Genomic DNA, 25128 nt, shown 5'->3' on the forward strand with positions numbered 1-25128 from the left:
ACATGGGACATGGGGAGAACCAACTCCAGCAGATATCTTCTGACCTCCACATTTTCACCCTGGCTCATACACTCCCAGACATACAACACACACTCACAAACCAGTGTAAGAAAACGTGGATAGGCTTAGGTGTAAATGGAAAGTGTGCTATGGGAGAAACAAATAGAAAATGTTCACTGCAGAATAACTTATTCTTCTAGGTTAGACACGAAACAGAGAAAGTGTCATTGTCCCAAAGATCCCACTGTCGGAAATTACAATATTAGAAATAAAGTCTAATTTCAACACTTTGTCTGCTTTGCCTTTATTTGGAAACACTGGGTAAGATACATTCTTAATATACCAAGTTTGAGAGGTCATCTGTGACTCTCAAATGACTTTTGACTTTGTGTGACTACTTTTTTGTGACTACTAATCTAATGGTCAAAAGTTTGACATTTTGCAAGAAATGGAAGGGGGGGAAACTTGAATTTTCATCTTTCTCTACAGTTGGCCTAGAGGATGGGAGGTCAGTTTTAAGCAACCTCAGCTGCACCTAGCTCTCTGAAACCCAAAATGACCGGCCAATCAAACCTCAGCTGGAAGCCCGGGAGTTACCAGTATCCAGAGGCTTGCCACGTTCTGCAAAGAGGAAAGTGCATGCGAGTTTAGCACTTAGAACTGACAAGGAGCTCTCTCAGGTGTGGCCAGTGTCCTGCAAACTCAGTCAAAACTCTGAGGCAATGACCTTAGCAAGCTTCCTGAGTGCAGGCAATGAGCTGGAAGGCAGGACATACGTTTAGGGGTCACAGGTCAATCCACCTTCAGAAACTGTCACAGGATGCTGTGGGCCAGGGTTCGAAGGTACAGGGTTGACTATCAAGTCCTCACTCACAGACTGGGATGGAAGCTCTGGGTTCAGACTTGTGTCTGCTCCTCCTGCTGGCTGGCGCCTCTTGACTGGAGCCTCACTGGTGGACTCCTGAGCTCCCTGTTCACAAGGACGACGACCAAGACTACGTCTTCCAGTTGACAGGTCGTGACCAGAAGATAGACCCAGAGTAGGTGGTGTGGCTGGGGCCGGATCAGGCTCCTGGACCTCACCAACTTTGGCATCTGATGGTTGCCTGTAGCTGCAAGGAATCTTACTGCCAGTCGCTATAGGCAGAAGAGAGTGTGAGCCCTGGCGAAACCGGAAATGCCTCAGTCCTCGAGTTTTTCTCGGTGATTGGATCACCCGCCAGGTGGTAAGCTCCTGGCTGGTAGACCCCATAGTCTCTGTGTGATCCACAACTGCCTGATCTTGGCCACGTTTCCACAGCTCATATCGCTCAGGCTGCAGGATCCGAACAAAGGCGTCCATGGAGAAGCTCACCCTGGCCTCCCCACAGCTACACTGAGAAGCCACCTTGCCATAGTCGATCCACCTCGGGGTCGCAAAATTGATGGCCTCTGCACAGTTGAAGCCATGGTTGAAGCCAGCGTGGTAGCCATAGGGAAAGGTGACCATGAACTCCCCAGCCTCCTGCGTCATGCGGCCAAAGGGGATACCATTCTCCTTGAGCACAGTGGGTGAGATGAGTGCCACCTTGTGCCTCAGGAAGGCCTGGCAGCCCTGGGAACTGCCCGGGAACAGCTGCCTGGCCAGGTGCTCCAGGCGTCGGCCATGCTCGGGGGGCACCGCATACCACGTCTTGGGCTGCCCAAAGTGCAGGTAGTTGATGCTGTACAGGTCCATGTCCTCCGTGTGCCACGCAAAGGTGGTCTTCCACATGCCAAAGTACAGGTAGGGCGTGTTGACACCCTCAATCACAATGCCGCATTCTTGTTCCAATAGGTCCTGAATTGTTCCCAGGTGTCCCACGTTCCAGTGCTGAGTTTTCCCATCAAACAAGGAGCCGCTGACGTCTGCACCATAAATTGGTGACTCATAGAGACGATTCTTCCAGTATTTTCTCTCCAAATCTTCAAAATTCAGGTGTGGCGGGGTCCGGTATTTTTTACTGTTGGCCAGGTGACGGTATTGTCCCACCGTCATGGCTTTCTTCTTCTTATGGTATTGAGTGAACACACCTGCCTGGCCAGACACCACTTGCTGCAGGGGAGTGGCTATTAAGATGTTGCTGATATTGTCATAAGATTGCCTGGCTCTCCATTCTTTTGGTGGGATGACCTTGGCCAGTCCAGCTCGGTGTGCCCCTTGGGACTCCATGTAGGCAATGTACTTGTCAAAATCATTAAACTCTTCTTTGGTTGGACGAAATATCATTATGCTGCAGTTTGGATTCTGAGCACAGTTGGTCTTAGACTTCATAGCTTCAATTTAAATACTAAACTCCAATATCTACACAGGATTGTAGATATTTGATAGATATTGATTTTTTTTAAATAAATGAATTGCTGTGGGTGTGATGTAGCAGGATCTACCTGTCAGTTTCTATGAATGTGATAGGAACAGCCTTCCCAGGTTTGCTGACTGACTAAGAGTCGGCACTCTGGCATTAGCTCAGTCCGGGCACTGAAGGGCCTCAGGCTCTGCCGTGGTCCTCTGCTGGGACCTGGGTCTTTCTTCTTGTTGTCTGTTGGATTGCACAGACGAGGCTGTAGTGGAATCTTGTCTTCAGGGAAGTGACTAAAACAAAATCTGAAAGAATAAAGTTTGAAATGTTAAGCAAAAGCTCAGGGAAATAGAAATGAAACATTCAATTGTATAGTGATTTCAGAAGATGGTCCTTAGCATACTGTCATTACAAATGAAGGTGTGGCTGTGGAATGGAGCATGGGCGATTCTTGTTCCTCACCCAAGGGAATGTGATACATAAATAACAGTTTAGAAATCTTTGTGACAGTGTTTTGAGAACTGAGCACATGCATGTGCTGTGATCCAATCATGCCCTGAAAACGCTTGTGTCTAGGCACTGAGAGCCACATACAAGAGTGCTGACAATACTGTTTCTGATGAGCACATTCTGCAAAAGCAAACGCCCATCAACAGTGCAGTGAAGAGGTGCATTGCTCTAAGTTTGTACGACAGAAGACCACCAAGTGAGGAAGATGAATGCTTCCATACAGGAACCAGTTTTATAAAGATGATATCAGGGTTTTCTAATTCAAGGAGACACCTATTCCGTGATTCCATCTATGTAAGACTGAGATGAGACAAAGAAATTTAGGTTCAAAGTCAGTGTCCAAAGTTCACAGACTATCTCTGTGAAAGAGAGATGCTTGTGGGTGGGAGCCTAAGGAGGGATCTGCAGTTGCTAATCTGCTCTGAACCCAGATGCTGCCTAATGCCCATCAGAACAGCTCACTGTGACCATTCATCTAGCACGGTGATCTGTATTACTTACCATAGTTGGGGGAGAGAAACACTAAAGTCAAAGAAGCATGAATAATTGGATCAGAAGGAAAAGAGTGATTAGAAATGAACCAAATATTTTAAAAATCTAGGTAATTAGAATTTGAGGAGATTGTTAAGAAAAAAGTAAATATGGGTCATGAATTTCCTGAACTCACAATGTGTGATTTTATGGTCACATAAATGTTTTGCACAGACCAATACAGGGTGACAGAGATATGAGTAAGAGCTGTCCAAATGTATGAGAAACGGAAATGGTAGTGTTCAATCAGGCCAGAGTGTCTCTGTGGCTCTGTATCAGAGAGAAGGTCCAGAGAGTGTTGGTGGTTGGACAGAAGAGGAGGCACAGAGTATTGATGGACCGTTTCATCTACTCTATATAAGAAATAGTAACGATGGACCATTTAATCTATTCTATATAAGAAATAGTAATGATGGACTGTTTCATCTACTCTGTATAAGAAATAGTAATGATGGACCGTTTCATCTATTTTATGTAAAAATAGTAACGATGGACCGTTTCATCTATCCTATATAAGAAATAGTAATGATGGACCATTTCATCTATCCTATATAAGAAATAGTAATGATGGACCATTTCATCTACTCTATATAAGAAATAGTAACGATGAACCATTTCATCTATTTTATATAAGAAATAGTAATGATGGACCGTTTCATCTATTCTAGATAAGAAAGAAAAGGAGAACATTGAGGGAGTCAGGAGGGGAGACACTATTTCATCCTAAGGTTCATTTCTCCATCAGGTCAAACATTTCTGTGAGGGTACTGGGAAACGGGAGGTGCAAAGCATGGGATACTGAAAATGGTTTCTAAACTAGCCACATTTCTAAACTGGGTACTTGTTTTGTATCTGTCTTGAGATCTTCCCTAGTTTTTACTTTGTGCTGTTACAAACTATTTCTCTACTTTCACAATCTCTCTCCCAAATCCTTCTTAGTTCTTCTATTCTCCCCTTTTCTGACTAGATGAACTTGACCCTCATCTTCCTTCTTTCTCAACAAAATACTATCTCTTCTCATCTCCTCTAGCTCTCTTTAGGAGTTTATCACCTTGACCTTGGTTGGCTGGGACTTTTAAAAAGTTTCATATCCTACCCCTCCACCTCGCAGCTATTCCGTGGAGTTGGTTGGGAACACTTTATGAAGACTGTGATGTGGTGAAGATATGAAAACCCATTAGCTTGTGTCCTCAGTCTCAAGTTCCATCTGGTCCTGTTGTATTCCACCCAGTATACTTAGAGTTTCGTCTCTGTGTCATACTATTTCCCACGGGTCTTAGAACTTTATTGTAGACACTTGGAACGCTTTTATTAGAGACAGAATTAAATGAGCCCGTCGGCCCACAGGACCCTGTCTCCTTTTGGTTGCAACCTTTCCCTCCTGCTCTTCTCCCAGGAGAGGGTACTCCTTTCCTGAGCTAGTCCTTTGCATGTCGTGTTCACTGCAGGACTTCAGCCTGTTAAGCAAACACTATCACCATTTTCTTTATTACCAGTCACCAGTCTCTTTCATGGGTAAAGCTGTTTCCTTTTCACCTTCCTTTCAGTACTACAATGTGTCAAAACTTGAAAGTTTACATTCAAGAGTCTCCTGTGACAAACTGGCCTCCCCCACCAGATGGCGCTCTAGGGGTTCCACCTTATTCTTGTGGGTGGTTTGTGGAATACCTCCCCTTCCTCCTAGTCTGTGACCACCAGGGCACTAACTCTCTTCTCTGGATTTCCTTTTTCTCCTTGAATTTCCTTTTTCTCTTTGGACTACCCTGCCCCCAAAACACCACCCACCGTATGAGTGCAACCTTATCTCAAAGCTCAACTCTCATTCTTGGTAACGTTCTTCCTATCATGCTGTTGGCATTGGTTGGTGCTGGTCTGTCTTTCCCTTTTGTATAACTCACTGTCACAGTCCCTTTAATACTCATGCTTTCAACTTGGCTTCTCTGTGTTGGATCTTCCCCTGAGGCCCTGAAAGTCAACTGTAAAGGACAAGTGAACCATTTCCCCTTTGTGACTAACTGTGAATGTCTTCATTTACAGCAATGGTAACACAGCTGTCCTAGTTATCACCGACTAGGTTTCATCTCATCTCCCAGATGTCAGAGGCATCAGCAGAGTCTATTGTGAGACCCTGAGGCCAGCTTCCCCCTCAGAAAGCCTCTTTGTGCTCTTAGCCTTCCCACAAGGAAGCTCAGGATGCAGCCTACTTTCCTCTCCTGCTGACAGCACTCACCAAGTCAATTCAAACCAGTCTTGAAGGCTGACTACTACCAATTGTCCATGCTGCATGTGATAATCTCCCACTTTTCTCCAAGTTTAGTCTTAAATATTATCTATGGGGCTAGAGAGATTGTTTCATGGGTAAAGTCCTTGCTGTGCAAACATAAGGACCAGAGTCCTGATCCCAAATATTCACGTACAAGTCAGACATGGTGCTACATGTTTGGGACCCTAGAGCTGAGGAGTAAGGGCAGAGACAGACAGGTGGGCAGAAGACTAGCCTAGCCTAAAGAATCCACTTCTGGTTCAGTGAGAGACTCTTCCTCAAAAAACAAGATGGAGATAAAGGCACTTGAGATGTACTTCTGACCTTCTTCATAGGCACATGGGAGCAAGTGCACACACATATGTGCACACCCAGGCACACAACACACACACATGTGCACACCCAGGTACACACACACACACACACACACACACACACACACACATATATACATACACACATATGTGCACACCCAGGCATACAACACACACACACACACACACACACACACACACACACACACACACACCCAGGCATACAACACACACACACATATGTGCACACCCAGGCATACAACACACACACATATGTGCACACCCAGGCATGCACCACGCGCATGCACACACACACACACATATATGTGCACACCCAGGCGCGCGCACACACACACACACACACACACACATGTGCACACACAGGCATACAACACACACACACACAGGCATACACCACACACACACACACACACACACACACACACACACACTACAATGATTTTATAAATTATTTTGATATATACAATCAAGTTTAAATATATAGGCAAATATTTTGTTAGTCTGAAAAAAGTGAGGTCATTTAAAAGTTGACTTAAGGGGCTAGAGAGATGGTTCATCGGTTAAGAGCACTGACTGCTCTTCCAGAGGACCTGGGTTCAATTCACAGCACCCACATGGCAGCTCACAACTGTCTGTAACTCCAGTTCCAGAGAACCCTCACACAGACATACATGCAGACAAAACACCAATGCACATAAAATAAAAATAAATAAATTTTTAAAAAAGGTGGCTTAAATACCACACTGAGGATCTTTCCTCCTCTAGAAATAAATGACTCACCTCTTCTCTCACTGGACAGTTAGTATTTGCTCACATGCCCACAGTTATTACCAACCACATGCAAATATTTACCTCAGCTTTAAGTATCTGAAACAGCACATCCAGTAAAAATATTGGTTGAATAAAATTCATCAGAGTTCATACTTGTAAATGAGATGACTTTATTGTAGCATTATTTTAAGATCTTTAGCACATGGTGCCAAAGCTATTCTCTAAGAAAAGATCATTCCTCAATGTTGTAAACTTATTTTTAAAGCCTTTTACTATTTGGTGACATATAACTAAAGTTTAATTTACATTTCTTGGATCACCCTGGAGATGAAACAGTTTTCACCAATGCTGGCCTTTGAATCTCATCATATCACCTCATTCTCTTTTGTCTGTTTTTTTGTTAACAATGGTGTGTTTCCAACCTATTTATATGAACATTTTACATATAATTTAAACATGGTACACCTCAAGACCTTTGTCAGATGTATTACTAGTTCGGCCTATTTGGCATATTTCTTTTATTTCTTTAGTTCCACTGAATTAAAATGCTTAATGTATTTTTAATGTTTTATGTTGTATATACTTTCCCATGTAAACACACAGAAGTATTATCTTAATTTTTTCTGTTTATGTGATAAGTATACTTTCTATTCTGGGGCTTATTAACTTTTAGGACTGTTTGGTGGGTTCTGGTGTAGCTGTCTCTTGTTCTTTATGGATAAGCTATCTATGCTGTCTGTGGTGGTCTCATTTGCCCCAGAAAGCTTCTCTTCCAGTGTCCTTAAACTGATTAGCCTGACAAACCAGGCTATCTTTATGAGTGTCTTCTTACATGGCTTCTCCGGCCCCTCTCCTCTGCATCACCTGTTAACTGGACACTGGAATGCCTGTGGATCGAACCTATCTTTTTATTTCTCCCAGTTCTCTAGTTTTTTAAATCACTATACTGCATCTTCTGAGATTTTTTTCTTATTTTCTTATCTTTTTCACTTCTTTTGTTGAACTTTTGATTGCAATAGGTCATTCCTGTTGCCTTGGTTTTTGTTGCTTGTGTGGATTACCCTTTTCATATTGATCTTGTTTTGCAGACACATTTATCTCTAAAAAAATGCTAAAATATTCATGGTTTTTAGAGTTTTGTCCCTTAATCTGCTTGTCTCCTGGTTTTGGTCTCTCACATGTACATTCAAATCATCCTCAAACAACTGGCTGTCCTTAGTTGGTTACAGAACAGGAAAGCTGCCTGGAAACTTGGGGGCCCAGTGCTTGCCTGCATGGGGACCCACTTGCTTCCTCTAGGCTCATATTCAGCAATGAAGGGTCTCCCCACTTTTCTCCTGGAGGCAACAGGTCTTCTTTCTCCACCCGAAGGAAAACAGCAGCTCAAACTTCCACTATCTAACTTGTAAAAATTCACCTAACTTTGCTCACTCCTGATGATCCCTAGAAACCTCCAGTCCAGAAACTAGCTTTGCTCCTGCTGTAGAACATGAACCATAATCTTCTGCTCTGTCTGAGCGACAATGTCCTAGATGTCTGAGAAAAAGTCTCTTTTCCAGAGGTGCCCACTGCCATGGCATCCTAAGGCCCTCGGGTCCTGTAGAGATAACTGTGTTGCTTGGCTTTCCTGCTAATTTAGGACTCTTTTGTAGGATTTTATAAATCGGCATGTATTTCTCCATCTAATGTTAACTTCAAATTTCCACATTTCACCACTATCTGCTCTCTTATCTCCTTTAGGTCCTTTGTAAGTTTGTCAAAATATAAATTCTGTTACTGTCACTTGGAGAGGGTTTGGGGAAATAAAAAAAAGATGGCATTTAAATTACTGTTTTCATGGCTCCCCCCACCCAAATGCACTGCTGTGCATGTCCTTGTATGAATTATTGGTTCATGTCGAATACTTCTGGCCATCATCCTTGACTTTGTGGTCTCTTCCTCTCTCACTTCACTTCTTTCTGCCTTCACCAAAGTTTCAATTCCTGCATTCCAAGCCAAGCCAAGACTCTGCTGCATGAAGTCTTTACTAGTCCAAGGCCTGGGTGAGGATTCTGTCTCCCATACTCCATGGTTACTATTTAGCAGGTGCCTAAGGAAAATTGCTGAAATGGGAGCTCCCAGGAGGCAGTCTGCTTGGCAGGCAGCTTTCACCTTCAGTAGGCACAGAAGGTAATGAATGCATTCTTCTAGGGCTGTGTTTGTTTTGTTACTCAAGGTCTAGGTTATGTCTCTGCCCCATACACATTGGTGATCCATTCCTCATAAGCTGCAATGAAAGGGAAAGGGAAAGGGAAGAGGTGGCTTTTCCTGTATGTTTGTGCCTATAAATGCTAATATTTTCTGTGGACATTCAAGTCAAGAGTACACAGGAAATATGGGTATAAAGAAATATACATAGCAGGAAGAATTGGTAATGGTTATATTGTGACATAAATCCTGAAGACTAGGATTTGGCCTTCAAATCCAGCAATTTAAGTGTTACATTATGACTTCAATGTGGTCTATGATAAACTGGGCATGGTATTACTAACTTCATTCTAGTTACTTTCTGGAGCATGGGACCAGGGATGGTAATAGTGGTATACAGCTACAAAGAGCCCTCCTTACAAAGATACACCACTCAAGGAATGATAAGTTTTAGATACACTCCCTGAGTGAGTCTGCAACTGTAACACAATCTCCCTTTGGCTTAAATTACAGTGAAATTTATAGCCTACAACTGAGAGAAGCCTCATCCATACATATCCTCTCCTTCATTCCTGTTCTCCAAAGCCAGCTGCTTGTGTAGTTTAGGTAGTTCTTCTGCTTTTTGTGTGTTTTTAGACTTTTCAATCTCAGGTATCATGAACACATACAATAAAGGCTGTGAGATTTATTCTGTGATGCCCCTTCCCAACACACATAGATCATCCCTGCCCTCTCTTAGCTCTATCAAATGTTCTGGTTAAAGTGCTGAATCTTTGCCACATAAAATTAACCACAGCTGATTTGTGTAGTGAATAATATTTATAAATTGTTATTTTCTCCTCTTCTCTGTTTTATACATATTCATTCTCTGGTCATTTCTAGAAACTTAAATCAAAATGCACAAAGCAAACTAGGTTACTGAAGCAAATTTCTCTTTTCAGAAATACTCTTCCTGGAGCCCTCATGCTTGAAGCTGAGCCAGGAGTCCTAAGTAGTTGTACAGCCTATATCCTGACAGTTCCATCCTCCATAATCCAGAGATCACCACTCTGTTAGAGCCCTCAGGCTCCTTCCTTGTGTACTCACTTGCTTAGGCAGGGAATAGCCACTGGGAACATCCCTGGAGCCTCGTTGGAGGTTAAGGATCTCCAGAAGGGGTTTGAAGACTGCATCTAGGAAGAATATCCAACAATCTATCTGTACTGGGTATTCATAAAATCCTCTCTTACCAAAGGCAGAGGAAGAGTCATTTCCTCCTAGTATTTACGTCACCAACGCCTCTGCAAACTCGCCACATCCATCACAAAGACACACGGCGAAACTTACCTAGGTGGTCTTCCTAGGTCACTGTCTACCATCTTGGCTGCACTTAGAAGCTGTGTAAAGAATTCTGGCTTCAGCTCTAATGAGGCAAGGATCATGTCAAGTTTCCTGACTATGAAACAAGAACCTTAAAGTTATTGGATGACTATAAATAACACACCTGTTTGCTAGAGTTTGGACATCTAAAAATATCTTTGTTCTATGCTCTTGCTTTCCTTTCAGAATTCTACAGACATTCTCCTGGCTTCTTCTCAAAAACCAAAAAACCACCAGTTTGCTAATCCTTGTATAAATTCTGCTCCAATTCTGTGCACACTTCTAGAATATTCCTCTGATTGTTTCCCACAATTTCGTTAAGGTATTTGGTGAGTCTGCTCAGCTACTGTTCTAGGCATGCCTCAAACTCCTGCTGTGCACTGCTGTGAAACAGCCTTAGCATTTTTTTCATGTTTCCTTTCCCACTCCATGTCTCCTCTCCATCTCCTCAGAAGCCAACACTTGGGCACCAAACCTCATGACTGAGCCCTTCACTTTATTACTGTCTCTCTTCAACATTTTGTTCTTTGGTTATTAGCCAAGCCTCCTATCATTTCTCAGTTCCAGAAACCACTTCAGTTGGTTGACAGCCCGCTGTAGATTCCTTGCTGCAGACTTTCTCTTCTGAGAGGTTAGCTTGTTTTCGGTTTGTTTCCTTTGCTCTCTGCACTGCGTCTTCTTTCCATAGTCACTCTCTGAGGATGCTCGGCTTCCCTGTGTCAGGTTAAATGTATTTAAGCAGGCACTAAGTAACTGCTTGTTTGCTGTCTGCTTTGAGTGCTCTAGGAGGAACCTAGTCATTTCCTTTGGAGATGGTGACACCTGGAAATATCTAAAGGTGAGTCTAATTAAAAGACTTGAAATTTATACTTTGGCGGGGGGACAGGACAGGGTCTCTCTATATAGCCCTAGCTGTCCTAGAACTCAGAGATCCACCCACCTCTGCCTCCCACATACTGAGATTAAAGGTGTGTGCCACAATGCCCAGCTATACATTTTAAAATTAGTAACTGGGGTCCAGAAATTTTAGTGTCTCATGGGTTTTTTGTCTGTTTTTGTTTTTAAGACAGGGTTTCTCTATGTAACCCTGGCTGTCCTGGAACTTGCTGTGTAGGTGAGGCTGGCCTCAAATTCAAGAGATCCACCTGCCTCTGCCTCCCAAGTGCTGGGATTAAAGGTGTGTGCCACCATGCCCAGCTATACATTTTTAAACCAGTAACTAGGGCACAGAAATTTGTGGTGTCTGAGGGGTTGTTGGTGTTGTTTTGTTTTGTAGACAGGGTTTCTCTGTGTAACCCTGGCTGTTCTGTAATTTGCTCATAGACAGGATGGCTTCGAACCCAGAGATCCACTTGCCTCTGCCTCCTGAGTGCTGGGCTTAAAGGTATGCTCCATCATGCCCAGATTTTTTTTTTAATGGACACACACACACACACACACACACGTATAGTAGTTGATGCTGTAATCTCAGCATTCTAGAAGAGGCAAGAGGACCATGAGATTGAGAGTAACCCAGGCTAAGGGGTGAGGTCCAGGACAGGCAGGGCTACACTGTGGAGCCCTCTCTGAAACAAACAGAAATTAGATAATCTATGACAAAAGCTTACAATCCAGCTTGTAAGAAATGGTAACTTCACCTTTCACATTTGCTTCAGGCAGTTTTGTAATCTTTAATGAGCCAGAATTTACACATTGAGATTTACACTTTAATGCTGGGCAGCTAAAGTGCTTTTTACATGTAGGGCTGCACAATCACCTCTGCACTCATTTGAAGGCATTTCTATCACCCCAAAAAGCATCTGTTTCCATCTTCAGCCATTTCTCATTCCCACCCACACCAAGGCAACTCTTCTACTTTCTCAATTTGCCTACTCTTGATATTTAATGTAAGTGAAATCTAGAATATGTGGTCTTTTGTACCTGGCTTCTTCCATGCAGCAAATTCTTGAGATTTGTGTTGTATTATTACATACCAGTATTTTGTTTCTTTTTATAGCCAATTAATGTTCTATGGTGTACAGATAGATCACATTTTACTTACCCATCATCAGTTGACATAAATTTAGGTTGTTCTCACTCTGAGGCTATTAACAACAATGCTCTTATGAACATTCATGGACAAGTCTGTCTTGATACCTAAAATTGTTGGACCAATTGACAGCTCTATATAACATTTTGAGAAATCGTTATAATTTTCCAGAAATAGCATTTTTTCTTCCACTAACATTTATGAGGGTGTCAATTGCATAGACAGCTTCTCCAATAGTTACTATCTTCTCTCTGAGAAATTCCAAGAGTGATCATCCTGGTTTTAACATGCACTTCCTTAGTGACTAACTATATTGAGGATCTTATAGGCTTATTGACCATTCAGCATGCTTTTGGAGAAATTTCTGTTCAAACCTTTTGCTTTATTTTATTTCTGAATTTTAAGAGGTCTTTTTTTTTTTTTTTAAAATCTTGAGTATGTCTTTTGAAGTGCATGTTGGGATCTTTTTGTTTGGGTTGGTGTTTTGAGACAGGGCCCGTCATATGGCTCAGTCTCCCAGCTGCTGGGGATACAGGAATGTGCTACAGCACCCAGCACAAATCTTAAAACTTGACCAAGTCCAATCTGCCAATGTTCTAAGTTGTTACCTGCCATTAGTACTGTGTCTGAGGCACTAATTAGTGCCTAGTCCAAGGTCACGAAGCATTTGCTGTACTGTCTATTAAGGTTTTGTTTGACCTTTAAGTCTATGATCTCAATTGAAATTAAGTTTTGCATAGGAATCCAAACTCACTCTTTTGTACTTGGATATTCAGTTGCTTCAGCACCGTTTTGTTTTCTGAAGATTTTTTTTTTTTTTTGGTTTTTCCAGACAGGGTTCCTCTGAAGATTATTCTTTTTCTCCTTGAACTGTCATGACACTATTGTTGAAAATCTGTTGATTATAAGGGCTTTTGAGATCTGTGTTCCACTGAATCTGTGCACATCAGTGTCAGTGTGGTCTACCTGGTGGCCATACCAACAGAGCAGGTCATTTTTGTTTCTTCTTTCCTCCAGGTACACTTGCTAGTCAGTTTCTTGGATTGTTGACAATTTGATTGATTTATCTCATTATTGTTGACTTACTAATATTTCCTAAGTTTCAGTTCTATGAATTATGACAGTAGTTTTTTAAAGTTGGTCGTCCAGTTAGACTACTTTTCTTGTTAACATGTAAACTTTCAATGTTTGGAACAAACTCTGACTATTATTTCGTTGCAAATACCTTACTTCTAACCAATAAACTCCACTTAAATGATAAGCCAGACATATTTTGAAAAAATTAAATGCAATTAAATTTATTACTTTTCCATTATGACTTACTCCCTATGTCTTGTCTAAGTAGTCTACTCTTCTTGAGGCCACAAATGTATCTTTTTATTTACTTATTTTTTCCCAGTGGCAATCAGAAGAGGAATACATCTAGAACTAAATTTGGACAGCAATAAATAGCAAATAGAACACAATCCAGAATTTGAAATTCTCCATAAATGGTCAGATGCTAACTCAATGATAACTTTAAGGTTTTAAATATAGAATGACTGAGATTTATTTATAATTTTCTGATGTAATTTTTGCTTCTCTTACAGCTTTCTAGTTTTCTGACATCTTTGTTCTTTGACTCCTATGTAGATACACATAAATAAAAAATTTGAAGCTAATATCCACATATGAGAACACGTAGTGTTTGTCTTTCTAAGCCTGGGCTACTTCACTTAATATATTTTCCAGTTCAGCTGGGCGGCAGTGGCGCATGCCTTTATTCCAGCACTCGGGGGTGGGGGGGTTTGCAGAGGCAGGCGGATCTCTGTGAGTTTGAGGCCAGCCTGGTCTACAAAGCGAGATCCAGGACAGGCACCAAAACTACACGGAGAAACCCTGTCTTGAAAAAAAAAAAAAAAAAATATATATATATATATATATATATATATATATATATATATATATATATATATATTTCTTTCCAGTTCCAGTTCTATCCATTTTCCTGCCAATTGATTAACCCCATTTTCTTTATGGTTGAAAATTCCATTGTGTATATGTCCCACATTCTTATTATTAATTCATCTATTGATGAACGTGTAGGCTGGTTTATTTTCCTAGCAATTCTTTTTTCTAGCAGTGATGAACATGATGAGTAATTACCTTTTTAGTAGGACACTTAGTCTTTTTGGTGCCTAGAGATGAAATAGCTATGTTTTGTGGAAGATCTATTTTTACATTTTGAAAAACAAAACCAAACCTTCATACTGATTTCCGTAGTGACTAATATCAGTTTGTACTCCCATTATCAGTGAGTGAGGCTTCCTCTTTCTCCAAATCCTCTTCAGCATTTGGTGTCATTTTCTTGATAGCTATTGTGGCAGGGGTAAGATAGAATCTTGAGTGGCTTTATTTGCATCCCCAGATGGCTAAGCACTTTAGTTGTTGTGTGCTCTGGGTATTAATACTCTATCAGCTGGCAAAGAATGCTCCTCTTCTGTAGGTGGCTAACTAGTTTTGCTGTAAAGAGAAACCTTCCAATTTCTTCAAGTCTCATTTGCTGGTAATTGTCCCAATTTCCTGAGCTACTGGAGTCCTGTTCAGAAAGTCTTACTTATTAGTGACAATTTTTTTCTAGTCTCTTCAGATTTTGGGGACTTGCAATGTGGATTTGAATCCATTTACAGTTGACTTATATGGAAGATGAGAGATAAGGATCTAGTTTCATTCTTCTACATGTGGAAATCCTGTTGAAGATACTGTCTTTTCCCCAATGACCATTTTTAGCACTTTTGTAAAAAAAACAGGGGGCTTAGCAGTGTGGGTTTATGTCAATTTTTTTTGTTGTTTGTTCCGTGATCCACTGGTCTACAAGTCCGTTTTTGTGTTGGCACCTTCTCCCCCCCCCAACCCCCCCAAACCTCCCCCCACCCCCACCCCCCCGCCCAGATAAAACACTGTGTTTAGGAAGAACAAATCCGAATTTTGGGTCTTAGCATTTTCTTTTGCTTTGTTTTTAGAAGTCCTGTTTCTAAATTTTCCATCCATTCCTTTATTTGTACATATCTATGTGACTATCCTGTTTTAATTTCTATATTACTTAGCACTGATAGTTGGCATGCAAAATCTCACCATCCATATCCATCCCCTTTGCAGAATTTGACTAGATTTATAGTTACACTTGAGCATTCTTTCTAGAGTAAATTCAATTCACTCCTGTTCACGGGAAATAGGATTACATTGAAATCACTAAAAAAATTGTAGCCAGATTTCATAGCTCTTTAATGGAGCACTCTTGCCTATTATCTGGTATTTACACAAATCTTGATGTACTTCAATCATATCTTAAGCATGAAAGTAATATATCTGTTTCCTTACATTCTACAAAGCCTTAGGATTTGTGTGTGTGTGTGTGTGTGTGTGTGTGTGTGTGTGTGTGTGTGTGTGTGAAACAGAAACTTTTCTCATTATTTCTTGATTTTTACATTCCTTCTTAAAGATGATTTTTTATTAGTTCTGTTTTGGCTGACCACTGAGTATAGAACATTTCATATATTATCATATTTCTATCACTCAAAGAGTTATAATTCTCCTTTGCTTTGGAACTTGACACAAACCAAATTCTTAGCAACTAGACACATCCTTTAGTGAAATGCTAAATGTTGCCTGACTTAGCAAAAATTTTATACTCACTGCAGATTGTAGTAAGAGTTGATCTAAACTTTAATACTATTCTATTCCATCATTTATCACCTAATTTAAGACTTTTAAATATAAAGGTACCCAGAGATGATAGCAGAATCTTACTGATACATCATATTAAAAAGCAACAGAAACACAGAATTGTATTTTCCCAAACTGCAAAATACATTTTTCAAGTACTATAAATGCTTTAGAAAACTGACCACAGAGTACGGCTATAAGTTCTTACAAATGGCAAAAATGAAAAATACCCAGAATATGTTCTCTAAGTACCAAATAATGAAGTCAGAAATTAACGACAAAAATACTCCCAAAGTTGTAAAACTGAAAATATTTTAAAATAAACCCTTAATAAGAATGAACTAAAAAGTTAAATGAGAAAATTCATTCTACATAAATGAGAATGAAAATAACTCAAATTTTCAAATTTGTGGTATGTTAGCAAATGATATTAAAGAAAAATTGAAAACCTTAAAGAAATAGGTAAGGCAGAAGGCTAGAAAATTACATGAACTAAGTAGGCAACTATGTGGAAATAAATTTTTCAAAAAATGTTAAAAGGAACTAAAAATGAGACCAGAAATGTATGAAATACAAAACCAACATGAAATAGAGTACAGAGAAACCCAAACTTTTGAGAATTTTCATATACTTGAAAAATCTTCAGTGAAAATGATGAAGAACAAAAATAAAAGACACAAATAACCAGCGCTGGGAAGACAGAGGTCGTTACTGTAAAAGAAGTGAAAACAGAATGAAAAAGAGCATGGACAATTTTACACTAATATAGTTTTAAAATTAAGGGAATAGATGGCTAGAAAAATAGACACAAGAAAAGAAAAAATTAACTAAATTCATAACCATCAAAGAAATGGAAGTATCAGCCAAACTGTTAGAAAGAACACTCCAAACTCAGGACAGCTGTACTGGGTAGTTTTACCAACCATTTTTTTAAAAATATAACTCCAATCTTGGGTAAATTTTCCCAGAGAACAGAAAGTATGCTTCCTAATTTGTATTATGATACAAATCCTAAGGACACTAGGAGAAAGGAAAATAGTTAATATCCCTTTTAAACACTGACACAAAAGTCCTAAATAAAGTATGAGCTCCCTGACTAAGACTATATGCACTGTGGTCCAGATGGCTTAGTCCAGAAATAAATGATTAGGTAAAATCTGAAATAAATCTATTGAACACTTACATATTAAAAGGGAATCTCAAATGCAGAACCAGTATTTAATAAACCTCATCATTTGAAACACGATGTTTACACTTATAGACTAGTGTGAGGTCAAGCTTTCACCAGGGGAGCTTCTTTTCAAAGCATGCAGCGGTAACTGTAGTCATGTGACTAGTCTAAGTGCTGAGAATAAATGCTGTTTGAATGCTCAGCCCTAAATGGGACACTGGTATCATCCCTTTAAGGTTCAGAAAACACGGGTGGAAGGGGCAGGAAGAATGTCAATGCCCAAGGAAGTGGCGCAGTATGCTGAAGACTACTCTTCAGGCATGACATGGCCTTCGCACTCTTGAACTCGGAAGCTATGATTGCCTGTGCTCGAACTACACAAGACTGGATCTGCCAGCATCCTGCCAGAGAAGAGGGAGAGACTCACAAGGCCCCGTTCCTCTCTGAAGATCTGTAAGTAATCAATGATTTCCAGAGGAAGGAAGACACTTTCCTCAGTGGTACAGCCACTGGGTAAGATGCCCATGCTCCTGTAAGCAACCCAAGGAAACTCACTGGGTCACAAAATAAAATAAGAAAGTAGATGGTAAAGCAGAAAAGGGATTATTTGGGAAGAGGAAGTGGGATCAGTAGGAGGGAAAGAGGTATGAATATGATCAAAATATATTATATGCATATATGAAAATGTCATAATAAAACCCTCTATCAGGTATAATATATAAGACATTTTGAAATATATTATTTTTTTCAGCAATCTAAAATATTAAGAAAATACCATAAAATATATCATTGCAAACCTTCAGCAAAATTGTACTTAATAGTAGTCTAAGTTAAAAGTCTTATCTTGCAGACCAAGAAAAAAACAAGGACACCTGGGATCAGAATCTTTATTCAGCATTGTCCTGGAAGTTCTAACCAATACAAGGTCAGGAAAAAGGGAAAGCAGAATGGAAAGAGACTGAAAAAGAAGAAACACATTGTCATTATTGGTAGATGGTATGTATATAAAAATATTCAGAGTAAACCACTTGAATTAACAGGAGAGTTTGGCAAGTTCTCTGAATTTAAAATAGATAAATGCAAAAATCAATTATACTTACGTACACCAGTTAGAAATGATCCAAATTTAAGAATGATATCATTGGCAATAACATTAAATAATAATGACACCTAGAGCCAGCAAGAGCTCATGAGATTTCTATGAGGCAGTGATGTAAATATACAGAGAAGCAGTATACTGACATGCTTTAGAAAACAAAGATGATCTAAACAAATGGGAAGACAGACTCGTGCCTAAATCTAAAGACTCGGTATCATAAAAACATCACTTCTTACATTTGCAAATGCAATGTTATTCCAGTGAAAACTCCAAGTGTATCGAACTTGACAGCTGGCTCCTGAATATACAAAGGGCAAAGAGATCTTGGAAGAGAGGAAGAGTAACAAGAATTGCTCAACTAGATGTCAAGACACCATTATAACAGTAGACAAACGAATGCCTGGTTGTCTGAGAAAGGCCTAGGAAGTCTTTGGAAGATATTTACAGAGAGTATCAGCATGATTTCAAAGGACGTTCTCAACTAAAATATAGCATGCATTTGACAAAAATAAAGGACCGATAAGTTGAACTACCCCCAAATGGAAGATTTCCATCTATCAAAATCAGTATCAAATATTTCCAATGAGAAGCAATGAAGTGGGAAGTTATATGTGCATCATAAGTAGCAGGAATTACTACTAAAGTATTAAAAACTCAGAAATCTGTAAGGAAAAGACAATTCAGCAGGAAAGCCACTCACAAAAGAAACCAAAGTAGATAACAAACATGAATTAGACATCAAGGAAAGAGTCAAGATGTCAATGGCAGGTCACACCCACACTGCCAGGTCACATGAAATTGAGATGCTGACAGTATCAGGCCTAGTGAGATTCCACAAGGAGAGTTCTCCCCCTGCTGATGTGGTTCCTATGAAATGCATGTGCGCACTCCTCTGCACACTGACAAGAATAGCTGCAGGAGCTTTATTTGTATATATCGCTGTAACAGAAACATAAGTTAGATTTATAGAGCAAGTTTTTACAGTCAAATTCCACACAGCTACACACAACCCACATTAACTGGGAGGGCAAGAGAAAAACACAAAAGTTAAGATTTGTTCATATAAACATTAAAGTATACATAAAGTACAAAGTTGACAAGACTGAGTTTCATTTAGAAATTCATTCATGGGCATTTAGTAAAATATACTTGGGAACTGGGGAGCTAATTCGGTAAGACTATTTGCTGTACAAGTGTGAAGACCTGAACACTAATCCTCAGCTCACACATAAGTATATGGCTACAGGGATGCATTTTTTTTCTTATGAAAAAGTTCACTTTTTTTGAGCCATCGAGTTCATAGATGATGGGTTTAGTAGATGCAGGGGAAATGATTCAATTGGTAGAAATGGAGAGATATTTGATTACAATTATAACTGGATTGGGGTAGGCTGGCCTACATAGAATTTTGTTAATATATAGAGAGGAGCCTGACCATCACATGAGTTTTCACTACGAGATTATCTTCTGAAAGGAATTCCTTTCTCTGGGTCTTGTAGGTTTTCTTTTGCAATCAAGACTTGGGTGAGCAGATGAGAAGTGACCTTTTTCTAGGGATCAGTGCAGTAGTGGACTGCTCAGCGGCTTACCTCACATATACCACAGAAGAAGACACATCTAAAACAAAGAAACAGCTTTTACACCAGACAAGCCTTCCTCTTGTTCAGGTTCATTCATTTATCTGTTCACTCATTTCATTTGGAAAAGCTTTACTAGGCAAATATTAGTATCAATCATTGTTTTAAGTCATTGGCCTACAGCACTGAGCAAACCCTGATGTACTTACATTCTACATGTTCTGCACGGAGGTAGAGGAACAGTAATCTTAAAACCCCAGGACCACACACATGGTATGTAAAAAGAAAAGAAGAGCACAACATGGGAGACAAGAGTACAGGACATTAGAAGACACAAGGGAAGAAAAGCTGCAACCTTAACCAGGATGTCACAGCTGGCTAGTTTACTGCAGTTTTTATTCGGTTGTTTGCATTTTTTTTTTTTTTTACATTATGTGCATTAGTCACAGGAGTAGAGCTAAGTATATGTTAAAGACTTTGCAAAACTTACCTTCTAATCTGACATATAGCTGTTGACTTTGTTCCCATCTCCTACTAATAACTTACTTCTGTAGCCTGGCTCTCCTGGAACTTACTATGTAGACCAGATTGACCTCAAATTCAGAGATCCTTCTGTCTCTGCTTCCCCAGTGCTGGGATTAAAAGTGTGTCTATCCAGGCCTAGCTCATGATAAAAACATTTTTAGACAGGGTTCTAGACTCAGCCTGAGAAGTACTGGGATCACAGGTATGGGCCACCACACCCAGTTTAAATTGAAAATCAAAGTGATTTTTAAATTGTCTATGCTAAAGCCATGGGATGCATTGCCTTCATCAAACTGTCCTTCTAAATGCCAGGTACCAGACTTTCTGAAATTTTCTTCTGAGGTTTTTTTTTTCTTTGTTTGTTTTGTTTTTTTGTTTTTCGAGACAGGGTTTCTCTGTGTAGCTTTGTGCCTTTCCTGGATCTCGCTCTGTAGATCAGGCTGGCCTCGAACTCACAAAGATCTGCCTGCCTCTGCCTCCCAAGTGCTGGGATTAAAGGCGTGCACCACCACCGCCAAGCTCTTCTGAGGTTTTTAAGACTTCTTTTATCCCCTTTGGACATGATTTTTCTATAACCTTTGAAGCTGGAATGCATACATTGTCTCCTCCATGCAAACAGTCAATTTTGCAATCCCAAGTATTGCATATAATATCTTACCACATTAAAACACTACCTTTGCTCTATTAAAAATGAAGATGCATATAAAGCTGGTGTGATCTGCAAGAGATGAGACAGGACATGTGTCACTAAGAAGGTTTTGGGAATAGGACTGAGTACCAGGAATCAGACAGGATCACCTCATCTCTAGTGACACATGGGTAACCTGCCTGATAAGCCAGGCCAGGAATCCTTGTAGAGGAGAATTCTATTTCTAAATTCAAAGATCTTCTATTATAGGACTTGGGAGATGGTTCTGTTGGTAAAGGGCTTGTTGTACAAGCATGAGGACCCGAGTTTTGACCCCCAACAAGGTGTAGCAGAGGACACCTGTCAACCCAGGGATGGAAAGGCAAGACAGGAGGATTTTCAGGGTTCTGGCTAGCCAAGCTAGCCCAATCCAATAGCTTAAGGTTTAGTGAGAAACAGTTTCAAAAATAAAGGTGAAAAGCAATAGAGGAAGACACCGACATGGACCTCTTGCCTTCACAGGCACATGCACATACATGAACTGCACACAGACAATATCTTCTAAAGAAAGAGGATTGCCTTCACAGGCACACACATGAACTGCGCGCGCGCGCGCGCACACACACACACACACACACACACACACACACACACACACACAATCTCCTAAAGAAGGAGGATGGGGAGGGAGAAACATTGCCAAGGGACAAAATGAGCAAGCAGGGGGCTGTAAGATGATTGCAGGCAGAATTGGGGGTGGGGTGGGGGCAATTACTATTCTGTGGTAATCAGTTTGAAATAAAAGCACAGAGGAGGCTGAGGCAGAGAATTGCCATGAGGCTAGCCTAAGCTACATAGTAAATTGGAGGCTAGTCTGGGTTACATAGTAAGACCCTGCCTGTAAACTAAAGCAAACCAAAACAGGTTAGTAAGTTATATGATTTTTTTTTTACCAGGAGAGTTAGCTGGTAAGTGAACTTTAAGTTTTAGAGCCAGGCGGTGGTGACGCACACCAGTACATGGGAGGCAGAGGCAGGCAGATCTCTGTGAGTTCGAAGCCAAGCCTGGGCTACGAGTGAGTTTCAGGAAAGGCACCAAAGCTACACAGAGAAACCCTGTCTCGAAAAACAATAACAAACAAACAAACAAAAAAGGTTTTAGGAAAGAAGATGGCTAATTCTGTCAACTTGACTGGACCTGGAATCCAATAAGAGATAAGCTGACAGGGCCACCTGTAAGGGATTTTCTTGATCAGATTATTTTAAGTAGGATGGCCCATCCTAAATAAGAGTAGCACCTTCTAGTGATAGAGAAGACAAAAGAAGGCATTAGGGTAAAGTCTTGGGTTTGGCCTGCTTGCCTTCCATCTTTCTGTCCAGTTCCTCTCCCCGTTCTCAGCTTGTCCAGTTCATCTCCTCATCCTCAGCTTGCTGTCCAGTTCCTCTCCCCGTCCTCAGCCTGTCCAGTTCATCTCCCCGGCTGCTACCATTGTTAGTTGACATCAGAATCCATCTTCTTTAGTCTTCCAATGTGGACTGAAGACCAGTGGCTCTCAAGGAATCCTTCAGGCATTCAGAATCACAATGGGACTGTTTGGGACTGCTGAGACATGTAGCCTTGTGGACTGGGTTTCTACTCAGTATGGACACTCATACTGCATCATGTAAGCCAATCTAGCAAACTCTCCTTTAATATATATCCACTCTATCAGCTCTGTCCCTCTGGAGAACCCTAGTTAATACAGACATCTTTTCAACTTCCTTTCTTTTTCCTAAGTGTTTCCACTGTTAAAGTCAAAAGCTTTATGGTATCATTTTCTTAGAATTAGGTCCAGTAAGTTAAAAACTTTTTTTGTTTTTACCTATCTTACTAATACTTCCAGACTATTTTAATCAAATGCTTTTAATTTTGTGAACTAATTTTTCTTGTGTTTAGTTAATAAGTCAACATTTCAATGGACTTTTTGAGGGGTTGATAAAGGCAGCTGGGATATTAAAAACTAGGCATGTTCTTGTCACCATCTTGCCACTGAAATTTCATTCCTCTATTTTATAACATGTCATTCATTCATTCAACCAGTACTTACTCAGCACCTATTATGTACCATGTACTGTTCTATATGCAGAGGACACCAGTAAATAAAGAGGGTCCCTGCTTTTCTGGAATTTTAGGTTCTAATACCATTAGACAGACAATAATATTAGTAACAGCCAATATTGGTTTAGTGAGTCTGCTTGCTGAAATAGTTATAAGCACTTTACAAATAGTTATGCAATTACTACAGTAACAGAAGGAATTACCCCTACCTTTGCACAAGGGATGGAGAGCATGAAAGGGAAAATAATTTGCCCAACTGTACATAGCTGGGGAGGACAGAACTGGAGTCAAAGCTAAGAGTCACACAGATGCTTAATCTCAATACTTTGGCTCAGATCAAAAAGAAAAGGGTGCATAGCATAATGAAAACAAACAGTAAACACAGCTGATATTCACTATTATGAACGTATAGAACTGGGTGCTGTAAATTTATGCATGGGAGGAATGGGGGCACAGTATGCATGCCAGGGGAAACCCCACTGAGGAAAAAGCAGTGAGCTAAGACCTGAAAAATGGCATTACAGCTGTCTTTGGGCAGAGGCAAAGGACACAGTACAAGACTGTAAAAAACAAAAGAATGCATGCCTGCACTCGGAAGGCTGAGGCAGGAGAACTGTCAGTCAGGATACATAAAGCTTAAGTTCAAAGTCAGCCTGGGCTACACAGCAAGACCTTGTCTCAAAACTCAAAAGAAACAATGGAACCCTGCCTTGCTCTGAGAAACAGAAATGTTCAGTTGAGTGTATCTGGAGTGTGGTGTACCCATGACTGACTGAAGCTAGGAAGACAGACTGTAAAGAAGCCTCAGAATCAAGTTAAGACACGTGGCTATTTTATCCTAAGTGCCCAAAACACGATCGTTCTGTGCAAAACCATAGGAAAGACCATTTGGAGGTAATTACAAATCCAAGAGGAAAACCACAGTGGCCTGAGTGAGGGTTGTGGTCAGGAAATGAACTCAGGATAATTTTTACAATACTGGACAAGAATGGCAAGTGGACGGGATGTCAAGAGTGAAGGAAGTGGATCTTGGTCTTTGGGTTTGAGCCACTAATATGATGGCAGTGTTCTTAGGTTGTGTGAGGCTGAGGGAGGTATATACCTTCCCTAAGAAAAAAGAAGCATTGCACCTTCTACTTCACAGGGAGGGGGTTTCTTCTCTAATTCTCTTTCTTCATTTAAAAGTTCCAAAGGAAGGATTGAAGGGCACTGAAATAAATGTTCAAATGTTTTAGGAGACCCTTCCACTTGGGACAAACTGGAGAACCTAATCTACCGTCCTTCAAGCTCTCAATGATGGGACACCAAGACAACGTTGGGGAAGCCATCTTAATTCCATCTCATGCTCCTCCTGGCAGTCAGGCCCACTGTTCTCTAAATGCTCACTGTCATCAACACTCCTGGCATCTCCCCTCACACTACACCGCTTAATGCATTCAGCTATATATCTCTCTCTATATCTTAACAAGCAAAGCGACTGTAACCGCTGCCTCCAAGGCTGGTGGTTTCGCAGGAATGGTACCTTTGGAAAGCTCGTGGCTGCCCCCGCACTTATTTGCGCCTTCTTCATATCCACTTAAGTGACAATTCTAGTCCCTAGGCTGCGGGGTGTACTGAGGAGCAGGAGCCGTTGGGTCAGTTGGCACGCTCTCCTCAGATCTCACGCCTGCGAGGCGCGGACCGACTCCCCGGCGCCTTCCGTCCTCGCAGCGCCGCAGCGAAGGAGTCTGGGAGGGGGTCGGGGAAGGAAAAGACGCAAGAGAGATTAAGTAATTGGTTCTCAAAGACACAGGATGATATTTAGGGTCGACTCCAAAGCACTCATTTCAAACGCCCGCCCCCTGAGCCGCATTGGCTCCGCCCCTCGACGACGTCACACAACTTCCTGTTGGGTCTCTGCGGATTGGTCGCTGCAGCAGCCTCTGAGAAACGGTTAAAAACCCGGATTTGCTTCCGGGTGTGGAGTTCGAGCTTCCGACGCAGCGGTTGGAAGCGCGAAGATTTTGCTTCCGGGTCTCTACTG

General features: G+C 40.9%; 1 protein-coding gene across 3 annotated transcripts; it reads right to left on the reverse strand.

Moving 5' to 3' along the window:
- Positions 1–288: 288 nt before the first annotated feature.
- On the reverse strand, positions 289–24935 carry Kdm4d (lysine demethylase 4D). 3 transcript variants are annotated; one of them, XM_052752402.1, is made up of 2 exons: positions 24628–24935; positions 289–2623 (listed from the first exon to the last, which is right to left on the reverse strand). In XM_052752402.1, the coding sequence occupies exon 2, from the start codon at positions 2291–2293 to the stop codon at positions 779–781; it is 1515 nt and encodes a 504-aa protein (XP_052608362.1). In that variant the 5' UTR covers positions 2294–2623; positions 24628–24935; the 3' UTR covers positions 289–778. The 3 variants fall into 3 exon arrangements, with proteins under 3 accessions (XP_052608362.1, XP_052608371.1, XP_052608380.1); XM_052752411.1 differs by lacking the exon at positions 24628–24935 and adding an exon at positions 20346–24620; XM_052752420.1 differs by lacking the exon at positions 24628–24935 and adding an exon at positions 10002–11151.
- Positions 24936–25128: the final 193 nt, after the last annotated feature.

The sequence above is a fragment of the Peromyscus californicus genome, unplaced genomic scaffold (genome assembly GCF_007827085.1).
Source record: "Peromyscus californicus insignis strain IS unplaced genomic scaffold, ASM782708v3 Scaffold_11__1_contigs__length_118956290, whole genome shotgun sequence".
NCBI classification, from domain to species: Eukaryota; Metazoa; Chordata; class Mammalia; order Rodentia; family Cricetidae; genus Peromyscus; species Peromyscus californicus.

Coding starts and splice junctions, on each gene's coding strand:
- Kdm4d (XM_052752402.1), bottom strand. CDS start 2,293: ATGAAGTCTAAGACCAACTGTGCTCAGAATCCAAACTGCAGCATAATG.